The 16,282-nt window shown below is 47.2% G+C and overlaps 5 protein-coding genes across 5 annotated transcripts, besides 3 other annotated features; 3 read left to right on the top strand and 2 right to left on the bottom strand.

The window, feature by feature from the left end:
- Window positions 1-36: 36 nt before the first annotated feature.
- Window positions 37-843, bottom strand: FPSE_01040 (uncharacterized protein; the record flags this gene model as incomplete). The annotated part of the gene is made up of 5 exons (XM_009254160.1): window positions 37-170; window positions 221-314; window positions 370-466; window positions 520-609; window positions 664-843. Coding segments are annotated over 5 exons (595 nt in total), but the record flags the coding sequence as incomplete, so codon positions are not given.
- Window positions 844-1,244: 401 nt separating this feature from the next.
- Window positions 1,245-1,269: a microsatellite.
- Window positions 1,270-3,216: 1,947 nt separating this feature from the next.
- FPSE_01039 (uncharacterized protein) lies at window positions 3,217-5,087 on the top strand (the record flags this gene model as incomplete). Its single annotated transcript, XM_009254159.1, has 3 exons — window positions 3,217-3,767; window positions 3,816-4,315; window positions 4,363-5,087. The coding sequence occupies 3 exons, from the start codon at window positions 3,217-3,219 to the stop codon at window positions 5,085-5,087; spliced, it is 1,776 nt and encodes a 591-aa protein (XP_009252434.1).
- A 1,337-nt stretch (window positions 5,088-6,424) lies between these two features.
- Window positions 6,425-7,890, bottom strand: FPSE_01038 (uncharacterized protein; the record flags this gene model as incomplete). The annotated part of the gene is made up of 3 exons (XM_009254158.1): window positions 6,425-7,259; window positions 7,314-7,580; window positions 7,631-7,890. 3 exons carry the CDS (start codon window positions 7,888-7,890, stop codon window positions 6,425-6,427), a joined length of 1,362 nt encoding a protein of 453 aa, XP_009252433.1.
- A 2,916-nt stretch (window positions 7,891-10,806) lies between these two features.
- Window positions 10,807-10,827: a microsatellite.
- A 1,757-nt stretch (window positions 10,828-12,584) lies between these two features.
- FPSE_01037 (uncharacterized protein) lies at window positions 12,585-13,085 on the top strand (the record flags this gene model as incomplete). The annotated part of the gene is made up of 1 exon (XM_009254157.1): window positions 12,585-13,085. One exon carries the CDS (start codon window positions 12,585-12,587, stop codon window positions 13,083-13,085), a length of 501 nt encoding a protein of 166 aa, XP_009252432.1.
- A 514-nt stretch (window positions 13,086-13,599) lies between these two features.
- On the top strand, window positions 13,600-14,460 carry FPSE_01036 (uncharacterized protein; the record flags this gene model as incomplete). The annotated part of the gene is made up of 2 exons (XM_009254156.1): window positions 13,600-14,082; window positions 14,212-14,460. 2 exons carry the CDS (start codon window positions 13,600-13,602, stop codon window positions 14,458-14,460), a joined length of 732 nt encoding a protein of 243 aa, XP_009252431.1.
- Window positions 14,461-15,156: 696 nt separating this feature from the next.
- Window positions 15,157-15,176: a microsatellite.
- Window positions 15,177-16,282: the final 1,106 nt, after the last annotated feature.

The raw sequence follows: 16,282 nt of genomic DNA, 5'->3' as shown, positions 1-16,282 counted from the left end.
TGGCGGGGATCAGCTTGACGAGCCACTGGCGCATACCTGTGAGAGCAAGAAAGATAAAGATGAGACCTTCGACAAAGACAGCTGTGAGGGCGAGAGAGTACGAGATGGGACCACTTCCATTGTATCCGACGACTTGAAAAGTGAAGTAGGCGTTGAGGCCCATACCGGGACTACCAAAGAGTGAGTATGGTTTGAGAGATGTTTTAAGAAGGTGACTTACGCGATAGCGACAGGGAGATTAGTAAGAAGACCAAAGGCAAAGCTTGCCATGCCTGCGACGGCGGCTGTAGCAGTAATGATATCTCGTCGAATATCTATCGCTTCCGTCAGTCTTGATGCATGCTACAAAGAAATTGGGAGCATATTGACCTTCTTTGCAAGCCATATAAGAATCGATCTTGTCACAGGCCTTTCTGTCTGCCAAGTCACATTCGCAAGTACCACCAGTCTGTTGAAGCAGCGCCGCCTATAATAAATCAGCGAAAAGATCGAGCAGAGGAACTTGGCTGTATTGCATACGTTGACAGCGATGATGTATGCCATAGTAGCAAAAGTAGTCACGCCAGCCCGGCATTCTCGAAAAAAGGTCGACCCAGTAATCTCCTCTGGCTAGAAGAGATGGTTAGTTGATGAGGTCGAGGGAAAGGGGGACGAAGTTCTTACGTGACCGCTACCGGAGAGGCGAAAGAAGTGACCAAAGCGCGAAGTGGTGATGTAGCAATCGACATAGTCAAAAAAGTCGCGAATGCCACAGAAGCGAGAACGACCAACTTGTTCTTGGGCGAAAGAGTGCTCGTCTTGGTGAGGCATCATGCCGTGAACTGGCGGAGGTGAAGTAGCCATGGCCGAGGCTTGTTGTGGTGTCGGGGTTGAGACGCAAAGTGCAAATCAAGGACAGGGGAAGAGAGAATTAGTGGAGGGACGGAGAAAGTGATTAGGTGAAGAAGAGGAGAGAGGATGTGGAGGAGAAAGAAAGGAGTGACGAGGTTGGGCTGCTTGTGACGCCAGGAAACGCCCGTCAAGAGGGAAAAGGTGACACCAGATGAGATGAAGAAGAAGGGATTCCTTTTTTTGTGGTGATGTCCAAGAGTCCGAAAATTACATTAAACGAGACGAGTGAGATTTGTAGTGGTGAAGAGAGAGAAAAGAGAGCGAAAGGTAGATGGTAGGAGAATCACAGTCGGAGGTCGATGGCCAAGTTTCCTGACACTTGTTGGCACCGCCAGCCAGCAATCACTTTTTGTCTCTCCCTCTCCCTCTCTCTCTTCCCAACCCCGCAGCTAAACCTCGAGTAGACTTGAACAAAAAGGAAACCCTCTTACCGAATCTACGGTAATAAAACTGCCTACCTATGCACCACAGGACTCGAACATCGAGTCCAAGTTTGCGAGTTGCGCAAGATGGGATGGTGGATGCTTGCACATACATACATGCACCACGTACAAGTACACGCACAGCATACGCTTTGTCCTTGGAAAACATAAACAAAGGGAGTTATATACAGCTATATGTTGCAAATGTTTGCTTGTGACCAGGGCCTGTTTATGGCGTCGATCATGTCTTGCGTTTGAACGACCCTTGGCATGGTTTGCAGCAGTAAACGGCCTTTGTCACGTTAACTCTGGGATGACAGGTGTTAAAATTCAGGATAATACTTGATACCATGTATTTGTAATCTTAAGATATGGCAGTTTATTTATTAATCATCATTTTGACACGACATGTCTGAATGTCGACTTGACCGGCCACACTACATCTTACCCCTGAATGCAGAAGCATCTACCCAACAGCACCTGTTCCATGAGATCACTACCCCCCAAAGACCCTCCATATCTACCACCAAAATGCCGATGAGTACACGAGTCCTGGGTCGCACAAACCAGGCGTTCGTCTCACCTTATGCAGCCCGCCGAAGTTGATGAAGCGAGAAGGCGTCGGGTATCAAAGGTGGCGAGAGAAATGGTTGGCTGCTTTCAACGTGATACAATGCCCAGTATGTCTGTAGCCGAAATGAACATGTTCTTCCTGATTTTGCTCTTCTATGGGGAAACAGGGCCGAGAATGACTTTGGTTGAGACTTATATTATGCTGGTGAACAACAACACTCGATCATGCAATGAGAAATAATGAAGCCACAAGCGTCTAGTGTAGTATATATATTAGTATTGCGAGTTGGAATAATGATTGTGTAGTGGTTAATTTGCATTATTTCGTTCGGCGTACAAATCTGGGCATTTACTCAACATATTTCATAGCCTTCACTCTGCACTCTAGATTGCCCCAGCCATTAAGCAGTATAATGCAAGTTGATCCAGTCGGAACAATCAAAAGTCTATATGTCAATGCACTCATGACCTTCCCGAAGCTCATCACTTGATAGGCCTCAATCACTAACAACCCTTGCTCGCACAGCTAGTCAACCTCGACGCTGTATCACTGTGATTCCATGACGCATATGACACTCAATATAGAATTTCAGCCTCAAGTAACAGTTAATAAGAACCTATAGCACGTTGAATCATTTCATCCTAACACTTAATCGCCCATTTGATAATATTTGTAAACATATAATATCACAACTGAGGGTTTGATACCCAAAACAATCCTTATTGTTCTCAATGACCTACAAACTAGACCACTTTAGTCACTCGGAATATACTTGTTTGCTTTCAGCTGCCACTGACAAACGAAGCACCAGCTATCACTTGAAGAACCAATTCGGTGCACCTGGTGTCAGTGCCTAGCAACTGGCAACGCCCACCTGACCCTTCGCGCTCTCAGCGACCTTTGCCATTCACTCGAGGCTGGTTGCACACAATTAATTATTTACTCATTTTAGGCCTGCATTCTAGAAGTGTTTGGCACTTTATTTTCTTTGCTAACTTTCATTCCTCCTCGACATTCATCATCACCACCACCACTACCTCATCCACCCTCACACTCTGCTCTCTGTATTGCAGAGAATATAATACAACGGGATTAATTTAAACTCGCTATCCGTTTTTGAATTCTTTAAAAGATTCAAGGTGCTTGTTTGCTATCCTATTCACAGCACCACCTACCACAATACTCGCTATTGCTTTCATTTATTCGACCTGCCTGACAAACACATCTTTCACATCAGCAAACGCCCTCAGATCACCCACATATCTACTAGGCACCGACCCTGAAGGATCAAACATCGACGGAGATTTAATTAGGCCCCCCCCCCACGTCATGTTTGACGTATATTGGACAGACCCTGACCGTGAGCTCGTCGGCGAGCATCGCGCTAGAAAGGAAAAAAGACGAGAACAAAAAGCCAAACAGAAAGAAAAGGAACAAGAGAACTCCACCATACCACGGTCTGCTTCCGTCGCAAGCACCACATCATCCACCGAGTCTCGCTTTGGCTTCCTTCGACCTCGAAATGGAAAGCAAGCAAAGACCAGAGACAAGACTAAGACGGGGCTTCTGACCCCAAGCCAGCACTCTTCTCGCTCCAACTCGGGAAGCTATCATCGCTCGGCACTACTGGCCAACTTGTCTGAAGTGTCTCTCGGTGCTACAAGAGCACAAAAGGCAAGCATTCCTGCTTCGGACTCTATCAGCGAGGCGCATATCTGCAGTCGCCGAGAGTCTGGTTCCTACGTTATTAAGCATGCCGGAGCATCGCAAACTCCTCCAAGATCCGAGTCTGATAAGCCAGAGTCGTCTATCGATATGCGTGTCTCTTCTGAGGCTGACGTTGACCATCCCGCTACACCTTCAGACTCGGCCAGCGAAGGGTAAGTCCATTGCAAACAACAAAGGAACCTGTCACTGACATGTCATAGAAATTTTCCAGTCCCTTTACTCCAGAACGACTCAATCCCCTGCCTTGTGCCGAGCATTCGACTTCCCAAGGCACCCAAGGCCCCCGTCACCATCAAGTTCCGGCCTAATGATCCCGACTCGTGGCGACCGCCTGAGGAATGGGAGTACATCGACCGGCTAGCCGAGGAGGCGCGACAGGCAGAGGCTGACGAAGACGTTGAGATAAAGTCTCAGACTGATAGCCAAGTTCAACACAACCCCGAGACGGATTTCGAAAATCTCAAGAAGCAAGTTAACGAGATGGCTATTGCGAGTCCCGCTGTCGTGCTTGCACGCATCAAGGAGATTTGGAGTGTCACCGATGAGAGTCTCCATCCAGATTTGAACATTGAATTAAAGCGATGGATGCTGTCCTCTCTGAACTACTTGGATGTTGACCAGAAGAGCAGACCTGCTGATTCTTCCGATTCGATGTGTGATTCTGACAGTATCAATATTCTGGCACTCTACGAATCTAAAGGTGAGTATCTGCAGGAAACTCAAATAAAAATATGCTAACAAATTTAGTTGCCGCCTCTTACCTGGCAGCTCTGCATCCGACAAAGCAGGTTCATCATCTATCCGCAGAACCTCTACCAGCCGCGCAGCTTGCCAAGGCTCATCCAATGCTTGTGCCGTCCATATCGACCTCCACGCTTCCACTCGAAAAGCACCTTTTCGAGACGGTATACTCGCTTTCGCTCCCCTCCGCCAGCCCTTCAACCGAAATTCCCGGGGTCCTCAAGAATATCAGCAAGTCCTTGCGAGTCGGTGGTTCTTTGCATCTCACACTAATCAATCCGCTCCCCTGTGCGGGAACACTCGGCTATCGCATGCGAACATGGCTCGAAGAAAACCTCCTGATCAATCTAGAGCGACACTTTAGATGCACCAACCCGAACAAGTTGTTTCCGGACTGGATGGGCGAAGCGGGTCTGCGCGGCCCAGGAAGTACTCTCACAACATCCAAGTTCTACGCCGTTTCGGCCAGTATCCGCAGCCAAGTCGACGACAACGATCCATTTGTCGAAGCAGCTCCCACCGCACGAGAAGTGAAAGCCGAACTGAGAAGCATAATCGGCCGTCTGCTATGGTTGGAAGTCTGGGGCAACTTTGTCACCGGAGACAAATGGTGGTGGGAGGACGAAGGTTGCGTCACCGAATGCCTCGAGCTTGGCACAGTTTGGGACTACCACATCATAGAAGGGTTCAAGAAAGGGGAGACTCTCGAACAGATTGAAGAAGAACCTTAGGGCTTTTGGAGATAGAAGGGGAAGTAATGATGTTGCTGGCTTTGAACATATCGGCTTCAGTTTCTTCTCTTCTTTTTTTAAGCCACGTCGTTAGAGACAGAGCAGATGGCTTCTTCAGGGGGACAAGAAAGATACCCTTTCTGGTAAGAGCGGACTTTTAAGGAAAAGGATAACGCTTGGGGCCACATGTATGTAAAAGTTTGCCTGGATGATAGAAGCATTTCGTTTTTTCCTTTTGAGATTATAAGGGGATGTAATGGCAGTGCTTCTGTTTGAGTAAATAGTTGTATGAGGGCAAATTATAGACAGCCGAGAAGAGACGTCATGTATGTTTAAAATTGCGTTCCCTGTACCTGTTTTGTATATGAATTGCACAATATCTGAATTCCCAAATCACTGGGGTTGAGCTGTGAAGAATTTGGTTCCCGTGATCCTTAACACCAGTGAAGTTAAGCACACCACGCGAAATCGACCATGGTGATAACCTCAATTTCAATGCCCCACTACACAAGCAACAGACACCACAAAACGGATCCTGGGCTCAATTTCCCCACCTTTCCTAACCCTGATCCTTTCCTTTGGGTCAGATCATACGACGCACACTCCGCCAAGAATCGACAACAGACAAAAATCATCAACGGAAACCGGACAGTTCCGGACGACCCTTGGCAAGCCACCGCAGAGATACGGAATCTATTTCCAAACCCCTGACGCCATGCTCAAGATTAGTTGTGATTCCGTAAGAGAACTTTGGAATCTGGCTCGGTCGAACGGAAGCGCTTCTCCAAGCGCGGTTGTCAAGATTTGAGACCATGCAGGGACCAACGTTGAAAGGCGACGACTTGTAGCCACGCGCATTGACGGGTTCAACGGTCAAGATTAAGTTGAATGACTAGCTGTATCTTGTTCAAGTGGCATATATGTAACTGTTATGAAATTTTATCGACGCCACAAACTCCAATCCAAGGACTGCTGATACAACACCAGGAATAGAGGTGAAGGACTACATGAGAGTACCATATCAACAGAACAAGTCGAGAAGACGGATGCTATCCCCCAAAGACAGTTATGACAGCAAGGGAAGTAACTGGAGAACAATAATGTAGTCTTGAAGAATCGAATGTCATTGAAATTGTATTGCTACTAAAAACAAAGCTTGGGTATCCATAGTCTTCTTCTCCAACGTTGGCGTAGCTACCACAACCGCCTCATCTCGTACAAACCTCCTTCACAAATCGGAGCACGCCTTGGCCACCAAAGAGTCATGTCTTCATGATATAAAACAACAAAAGAAAAGACGTCTGAAACATCGCATCCAAACAAGTATCTGACACCTATCATACAGACTCGTGTTCTCGTCGCTCGTCATTCGAAGCTGGACGGCTCTCGTTTGCCAATTCAGTCATACTTTCCGTCTCGTACTTATTGGATCGTCGAATATGACCAAGGCTATGTCGGTGGTGACCCAGGTGGTGGTTAGGCCCAACTTCAGGTCTCATACCACCGACAAGTTCCGTCACATCTGGGCGCTGACCCATGCGCAAGTCGTTCTTCAAGTTTTTGCAGGCGCTCCAAGATGTAACGACGTAGATGAGGGCATTCCAGAAACCCTGAAGGGGGAGCACAAAGGCGCTCATGAACTCGAGAGGTTTCGACGAACGTTTGTGGAAAACAGAATAGACACGGTTGGAACTCGAGGGAACCCATGTGATCAGGATAGCCGTGAAGAACAATATAGCGCACTTGGTGTACTGCCACGATGCGTTGTTGAGTTCGCGATTCCGTCTTCGATTCATTTGAGCAGCAGAATGCTGCTGGTATTGAGGAACTTGGATACTGGCTCGTGTCTGCTCCCTGTCGATAGGGGTCATCTCGTCCACGATATCCCCAGAACTCGGCTGGGCTGATATATGAACTGAGTAGTTTCCATTGGTAGCGCTCGGGTTATCGCAGTCTGGTATCCGTCCGCTCATGGGCTGTAAAAGGATGCCGTCGGGCTTCACAACCTCTGTTGTCACCGAGACTTCGGTTGTCTTGAGCGTAGTAATATGGTCTCCGCCGCCATATGTCAAATCTCGATCGGCCGAGCTGAAGCCGTCTAGTTCTCTGCGCTTGCGGTAGATTGTGCTGCCGGCACGGATGTAGATGAAGAAGGTAACAACGATGACCAGCCTGTGATGGTCAGCACCCAACTCATGAGCAAATCTAGGTCAAATAGTCACTTACCAAACAGGACCATAAAAGGTTATAATACGCCAGATATCCCACTCGCGGCTGACCCAGCACCAGAGTGTGGCATTGCCGTACATTCTTTGGCCATCGGCGTTCTTGATAAATATGTAGACAAAGGCTGGAACAAAGGGGATACCATAACATGCAACAAGATAGTAAATTTCCATCTTGCGCAGTCTTCGAGCATCGAACTTGTAGTAAAACGTCAAATAGACGTTGATGGCCATGGTAAGAGTCCAAAATGCATCTGCGGGCATGAACCTGATATTTGTCAGTACTATCGACTGATGGTAATGTGCAAGTGGACTTACATCTGGATGAGAAAGGCTTGCAATTGGCAGCCCACAGAGTTGGAATCCCCAATATATGATCTGGACATTAACGTGCCGACATTGACTATCATATTTCCAAAAGAAGCATAGAATACCAAGCGGTTGATTGGTTTATGGAATGCCTTGGATAATAGAAAGGTACCGATAATGAAGATGGAGCCTAGCAACGAAAAGACGGAGCATACTCGCTCAATGATGCTCAAAGCATCAAGATGCTTTTCGTCAAGACTCCGAGTCATTGTGAAGTTGCCAAGTCTGAAAGAGATCGGACGAAGAATATATAATATCCTGGTAGTGATGGTGTTGACAAAATCGAGGTCCAAGTCTCAACGAGAGAGAAGAGAGAAGCAGTCGGTTTTAGGTATAATGCACCATTCTTGTTTGTAAGTGAATGAATGTTTGCTGAAGCGAAGAGATGAGTTAAGATGATTCCTTGATCGACAAGAGGCAGACCTCGATTCAGATATAGAAGGAGCGCCCAGTTGATGTTGGTTGGTAGGGACTGCCTAGAGACAGAAACAGAACCAACAAAGGTGAAGTGAGGTAGGTCAGTTAGTAGGCAGGCGCCCTACACCGAGGTGAGAGAGTGCTCCAAGCGTCGAGATCAGGTCGAGATCGAGGCCAACAGTAGCAGCAACAGCAACAGCAACAACCAACAGCCAAGCACTATAATTAATTGCCTTGTAAATCGAGATTGAGAAACGCCATGTCAAAGTGCCAAGTCAAAGAAGAGGCGTTTTTGCAGGGGTAAGGACCAAGAAGGCCTTTGGTCAAAAAAGGTGGCTTCGATAACGTTTGCAAACATGCGGGAGACGCTAGAAACAAAGAAGAGACTCAATGCCGATGTGAATAGAAAATAAAGTAGGGAGGGAATGATGGCGTGTGCTGGTGAGACGAGGGGCGAGATGCAAGATACAAGTAGTCTGTCTCACTCAAGAGCCGGGACAAAGGATTATTAGTGATGGTCAAAGAATATACCGAGAAAGGGCCAGAGACGGAAGAAAGAGGTGCAGTCCACCCATATGTACGGTGATATTGCCATGGCGCTTACTTGCTGGATCTGCTGCGGTCGGGGGACGCTAGAACATTATGAGGATACAAGGTGCAAGTCATGGACGAGGATCCCCGGTAATCCTGGAGCTGAAGCATACAGACCAACCGCCCCTTGAATAGAAGCAGAAGCCATGACAGCGGGAGGACGATCGATGGCCCCAAGCCAAGGCGTTATTCGCCTAATGGAGCATCAGAGCACATCGGTTTGTGTCAAGTTTGTACGATAGTCGCTATGAGAAGAGGGTGTCTGGACTTTGGCTAAGCGGTATATTAGGCTATGAGTTTCTTCAAGGCTGATGCGATTGGGTAGAGAGCACACCATGGAACTAATGATGATCAAACAAAAGGAAACAAGCTCAGACGTATGCTATGGGCCGAGTTATTGAAGAAATACAATTACCCAGGGGATCCCAGTTAACCATGATTGTATGGTCCTAATTGAGGCCTGTCGTGTGGTTCCGGGTGTGAGGAAGAACTTTGGATGTTCCACAACTATGATGAATAATTGATTACAGGCACAGAGTAAGAAAGGAGAGACTAATTCTGCAGGTAAGCAAGAGTGTGAGGCAAGATTAGCTCCACCAACAACTACCAAGTTCAAGGGGCAAGAGGAGTAAGGTTGAGAGGTATGTTGGTAGTTAATAGAACAATACAGAGTACCTACAGTAGAATACCGCATTTGATAGAACAATACAGAGTGTGTTTATGTTGATGTTCAGAACTAGACTGGTTTAGTTCGACGCTATTTTCTAAGCCATCTCCGAAACAGAAGGACGGTTTGCTGTCAGACTCACTAGACAGGGACGGTTATGGAGGTCTCAGCCAGACGATCCGGCCTGCTGTACACTGCAATCCGCATTACCAACGTTGTCAACCCCCTAACTATAAGCTTGGTCTGCCCAGATCTCTCATCGTAACACCATCGTCCACCAACATCAACACCAACAGCACAGACGAAGCCCTCCCCCGGATTTTCTTCTTCTTCTCTTTTATCTCTTCAACGTCGACGTCGTAGTCTACTTGGCATGCGGGGGTTCAGTGTCATTTATCATGGCTTGGCTTGGCCTCAGACTCGCCCCCTCCGGGGAACCCTTGTCTCACCTGGACATGTCCAGTCTTGGCTAGACTAGTTCCAGCTCCAGTCCCAGCTGGTCGACGGTAGATGCTGAGAGGGTCCGGGATTAAGAAAGCTGGGGTTCATTTGCTTCTTGTCTGTCCAACGTTGGCCACTTTGACCGCCAACTTGGTCTGCTCTCTTCAACTACAATTTATCCATTAGTTAGGCTACCAAGTCACTCAGTAGCTCATGTTTGCTACATCAGAAGATTTTCTTTCCAAGACAGTTTAGCTTGAGCACAGTCTGCGGATCATCGTCTGGGAACTCGGATTAGTTCTGTAGATGATCCAGTCCATCTTCATCTCCTGCGTCGCCTCACTTTCGACTTTTATATCACATTAATTACCTCGAGTCAGATCTCATCTCAAATGCTTTCTTTTCCAACGCCTCTGCCGATTTATCCTCGGCGCTGGTGCTATAAACCACGTGCGTGAGACAAACATCGTTCCCATACTTGGAAATGATTGCTGTGAACTGCCACGCGAGCAAACAGGCCTACTGCAGTGCCGTGTATCGTGGCACATTTTCCTTGCCTGCATGAAAAATCGGTCGATTCCGTTTTGTTTTTCCTCCATTAAATCCCCTGCATCCAAAACGCCACATCGTCAGATTCTCGGAGGCTCAAGTCAACAACAAGTCTTCGACAGTGTACCCGTGTTGAATATGGGTCACGTTTTCTGTTACCAGCTGGGATGACATGCCTCCGGGGTCTAGACTTGGGATCTGATTCCTTCAAAAGTTAAAGTGTGACATCCATGCTGACGCATCGAGAGGACCTGGTTCCCTGATCCTTGTCGTTGCAACCTCGAGACCCTCAGATCTTTCTCTGGAGATGGCTAAAATTATCTTTGACTCTTTCCGCAAGTCGTTGGGTGTTGACAATGTTGCGCCTCTTTGGGGCAATCCGGCGTCTGTTTTCTACAAGCCCAGATTCTTAACAATAAGCCACCCCGGTTATCTGGGGTTACAGAATCCGGGGTATTACCCCAACCCAACCCAACCCAACTGTCCGGGATAGGCTACATACCATTGAACCTATTCTCCCATCTCAACTGTCTCAGCCAGTTTGTGGGCTCTGGTCGGAATGAACTGTGGCCAGTTGTCATCAAGGTAAGGCAAAGCTAGCGTCGTTAATGAACCATCATCTAACCAAACTAATTAAATTTGATCTGATCCGTGGCATGCCATGTCCTTACGCCTTTCTGCTAGCCTCTCGTCTAGTCTCCCCGGCTAAAAGCCATGTGCCCGAGCTCGGCCTTCGCTTTCACGAATCATGTCGCGGAAGATCGTAAAGCTTTGCTGAGAAAGGAAACCTACCTGTTTCGTTCCGTGATGCGCAGACAACTATATCCTCTCACACATTCTTTGACCGCGTTTGAGGGCATACTAGACGGCGCGAGCATTTCTCAGAAGCGCACAGTCGACTTGGCAGTGTCAGTTACCATCATAGCCAAGCTTACTATTATTATGTACACTTCAAACTCTCTTCCCCCTTTGACCTGAGCGTGATACAATCCTGTCCTTCTACCAGGATACCCTTTAGCTTTACCCGCTCAATCCCTACAGTTGTCGTCTAGAACCTTGGCGAGTTGGTTGGAGCCATGCCAACTTGGGAGCAGAAACCACGGCTCGGGATGCCCCTGTACAAACTTGTTCAACCTCTCGGTTCCCATTACCACATGGACGACCTTCCTTGTACTACTAAGCCACAGGGACGAAGTTCCAGATCCATTGTGTCTGTCGCACCATGCTGCTGTTGCTTGTTCCACAGATCTCACTGCCACGTTCCTCCTCCCAGGGTACAGGCTGGGGCGTAGTTTGGTCGAATATCACTTCTGAAATCTGATATCATGTTTGGAGCTCAAGAAAGATGTGATTATTTTAGAAGATATAGTATAGATACCAATACAATGGTAAAGTTCAAGAGTCTTTGTATGCCAATCATTTTCTTTGCCGTGAACCTTTGGCTTCAAAGCACAAGACTCCTGTGGACCTTTAATCGACATCGGCTTTGTTCTATCCGTGATACATCCAGCATCATCTCCGTTCAAACGATTGCGGTCCTTCGCATCAAAGGGGGCTGAGTTACCACAGTATCGGAAACATAGCTGAAAAGAGATAAAGTTCTTCTCGGGTGTTACTTGTTCCTGTGTTCTTTCAGCGGAGATTTATGATAGATCAATAATCTTTGAGTCCTCGACAACAAAGCTATGCCGGAATGAACCTACAGCTGTGACATGTACCAATAACCTAGAATGCCTCCTAGATGAAATCTCAAGAGAAAACATTCTCTGTGAGAGATAGATAATAGTTAGCAATCTTTGCACAGAGGCAACAGTGGCGGATTTGCCCTAGTATACAGTTGGCCTGGCCGTATGATGAAGTCTCAAGGTACAAACAAAGATCATCGTTGGTTTGGCGGCTGATGCATGTTTGATCCCCAAACTCCATCCCTACAAAGGACTGCAAGCTTCACTGGGCCTTTCAATTCTCAGTGATAATAATGTTGATTATCTTGTGCTTTGTGTATAGATGGTTCTGATTAACATGCAGTGCCTGTTGATTCTTTACCATCTTTCAGTTCAGGTTTGACCAGGCCACCAGTTATATACAAAGGCATCAGTTGCAACTATTCACCCATATCATACTTCATCTACTGATATTTATTGAGTATAGCCACCATGCTTTCGACTTCCTTCTCAACACAACATTTCACTCCAACTACCATCACTCGGATGCCTCATAATAAACCGATAGCCCACAATGCCGAAAGACGTTAAACCCAAGAAGAAAGACCGGAAACGTCTTAAAAAGGAGCACAAGTTACCGGGAGTCAAGAAGCCAGACATTAAAAGCGAAAAACTTGACGGAAGGTCATCTCAGAAAAAGAAACGACGCTCTGAAGCCCAAGAGTCCCTCAACTCCATTCGGACGACATTATTCAGTGTCCACAACAACATTATCAACAAGAACAGAAACACACCGACCGAGACACAAGAGTTCTGCTCCAAGATGGGAATCTTGTATAGTAACATGCTCGAGCTTGCCTTCGAGATGGGCACAACTGAGGAAGACACTGAGATGGAGTGGCAACATGAACCGACGACACATGTTCATCTCGTTCGCACGCCCGAGGAGATGGCTGCTTATCCTGATGGAGCCGTCGTCCGGCCCTGGCAGACGGGATCCAACTTGAACTCTCCCAACACTCCGAGCAATAACATGGCTGGGCAGCGGCCTGAAGTTGTAGAAGAAATCCGTTAAGGCGGGGTTGGCGGATGTAATGAAGCTATCTTGAATTATGGACTGGGGTGGACATCCGGTGTCGATGGAAACATGTCATTTGTACAGAGTTTGTGATTTACTTCAGACCCTAAAGTGTATCTTGTATGTGAAAGCTTATTAGGATCAAGACATTATAAAGAGATGGATTTATAAAAGGTTTTTGATCACGCATGGTGAATAAGGTTTGAGTTCTGGGAGAAAGACATAAAACACCTTGAGGGCCCTCCTTCCACAAAGTAAAAACTTGCTTGTTTAATACCATCATCGGGCACTCTGACTCTGGGAAGTCACGCCTCAAACACTAAGTACCTAGGTAGTCTTTACTTATCGTCAAGAATAACACTCGTTACCATAACCTTCACCTTTCACCTACAACATCTCGACACTCCCACCCACCCTCAACTCTCTCGAATGGACGACACTTTCGTATTTTATTACTTCACCCCCTCCAAACGCCTTTCTTTATTATTCATTACACTTCAATACCGCCAAGATGTCACTCTCTAGTATTACTGGAGTCGGCCTCTACAACTACGCGACACTCTCCAATACTGCGTCCTATGCTGGGTCTTATTCGTCTAGCCACTCTCGAGATCCATCATACTCGAGACGTCCGTCTGTACCTATGAACTCCTACCCTGCATCCATGCATTCGAGAGCCAGGAACTCGACCGACTCGCGAGTTGACCCTTACTCATATCCCCGCAACAGCGAGTCTTCCCATGCTACCAAAGCAACTTCTGTCAACGAGGAAGCCATGCGCATTCTACGCAGGAAGCAAAATGATCGTAAGAACTCGGTAGATCTTTCATACTCTTCATCTGAACAGCCACGATATCACAGACACAGTCACCATGCCTACCATAGCCATCATCCAGACAACCGCGACAATCGATACAACAGCGCATCGGCAAAATCTCGCAGGCGCATGAGACGTGCGGCTACTCCACCGGACCCAACTCTGTCACCTCCTCCTGTGCGTAGCAGTGTTATGGCTGTCAAGTCAACCAAGAGAAATGATAGCGTGGCCAATTTGACTTGGCGACGCATCAGTCAAGGAATGAAGATAGGCAAATCCAAGAAGAGCGAACAACAGACAAACTAGGAACCATCTGCTGCGGTCGAAATGAAGCCGAGGAGAAAAAGCAAGTGGAGATTCTGGGCTAAGCAAGAACCCGACTACATTGCTGAGGCCAGTACTGCTGCTCCCCCCAGCCCGCCAAAGCCCAGAGACGAGTTGGGTACAAAGGTCATCACAAAACGGAGACCCAGCATTACCGAATGGCTTGCCGAAGACTCGAGTCCTCCTCAGTCCCCGACGACATTAAAGCGGTTGTTCGAAGAGGAGGAATGAGAGTGACGGGGTTACTGCTCGAGTCATTTTGGTCAACCCTGGATACCCACAGATTGCAAGAGAGATGGTGATCCTGGTAGTCGGCAGATATTGTTTGTTACAATTATAGTTGTCTTTACCTTTTAACAAGATATATTTCAATATGATCTGGGTATCCGTAGGGTTTAAGTGCAAGTTCCATGGAGCAAAACACTTGAACTATAGGTTATCCTGCAGCTTAAAGAGTCCGCGGATAGTAGAGGCATATAACTTCCACTTATCATAACCATGAGGGTTCACTCGGCTCAAGCATGATGTGTGCTCTCATGCACATGAAGCGGCACCAAAAGCAGGCGATGTAACGCATCCCTCAACCTCGCGAGACATGATGATCGGAGAACTGATCTTGACCTCATGAACGATTTACCATGCACGTCATCTCCGGACCGGTGAGCTCCGAGGTTGTTGTTTTTGCTTATGCCTATTTATTTTACCCGTTATCGCAGAGCCGCACAGCTACGGGGTCTTTTGTCTGCCCATCTTTTTCACCTACCTAGGTATCTTGGTTCATCACACAACGGTATGCGGTGTGCTCTATCGTCAGTCTGGGTTAGTGAACACGAGCATTTTATCACACTGCATCACTCCGAAACTAACAGATGACGTCGCAAGAACGGGGGATGATCCCCCACGAAGCAAAGGGTCTGGTGAATACGGCTGCACTGCACTGCACTGCAGCACGGGAGGAAGCGGCGCTTGAGAGGGGAGGGGTTTTTTGTTTGTTTTGCTTTTTTTCTTTCTCATTCTGGCTTATTTTGTTCAAGGAACGTGGGGATGATGGACGTATGTTTTGCATTGTGGGTTGATCACACTGCGTTGTATGGATAGATAGTATATGGTGGAGCTGTGCAACTGCATGAGGGTATATTAGCGATTGATGGGTTTCCTTGATTGCGATATTTTACGGTTGCATTTCGATTATTCTCATGTTCATGTATTTCTTTACCCCAAAGAAGCTGACAATATGCAGTATCTCGTGGTTCCTTGGTTACACTTTGCAACAGAGAGGGATGTGCACATTTACACTTCCACTTCACAACATGCCGTCCCGTCTCCAGACTTAAGTACCCAGGTAGATACAGGGGCAGACCATGTTAGTCAACGCACTTGGTCATGTCAGCATGGCATACCTTAGCAGCCTAGTCTACCTAGTCTACACTGTGGTTGTATCCGCAGTGGTGTAGAATGTACTATCAAGAAGATACTTACAGGACAATCTAATATAGTACGACTGCATATTTGTCTCAAAAAAGTGTTCCTACCAACCACCCAATGGAACTGTGTCTCTCCTCTCTCTCCACTCCGCGCAGTCAGCATCCAATCCATTTGTCTGTCACTTTTATTGGGGGTCTTTGTAATTTGCCGAACCAAGCCCTCACCAAAACCAGGAAATGGAAAAGACAAATAGCTTATTACTTTCGCCTCCATCAGTGGCATGACATTTTTTTTCAAATGAATAAAATAACACACGGTAATTGGTAGAAAAGGGACAATGGCCACTCGTACCAGTTCCTTTCATGTGCAGAGGGAAACCAAAAAACCAGAAATCACAAACACACACACACACTGAGTCTAGTCACATGCCTTTTATTCTCCTCCTCATCTCGGCCATTCGACGCACACTCCCCCCTCTTCCTTGCTCTAAGCGAAGAAAGGGCTTAGCCTGTAACCCTGTTCTAGCTTCTTGATGGCCTTCATGTACTGGTACAAGCACAAACGGTGGATCTCCCCGTCCCCGCGAGGCTCGTCCCGAACCATCGCGTCTCGTGGCTCTGCGACCCGC

The sequence above is a fragment of the Fusarium pseudograminearum genome, chromosome 1 (assembly GCF_000303195.2).
Source record: "Fusarium pseudograminearum CS3096 chromosome 1, whole genome shotgun sequence".
NCBI lineage: Eukaryota > Fungi > Ascomycota > Sordariomycetes > Hypocreales > Nectriaceae > Fusarium > Fusarium pseudograminearum.
The sequence above is the reverse complement of the archived record's forward strand: the minus strand, read 5'-3'. Positions and strand labels throughout refer to the sequence as shown.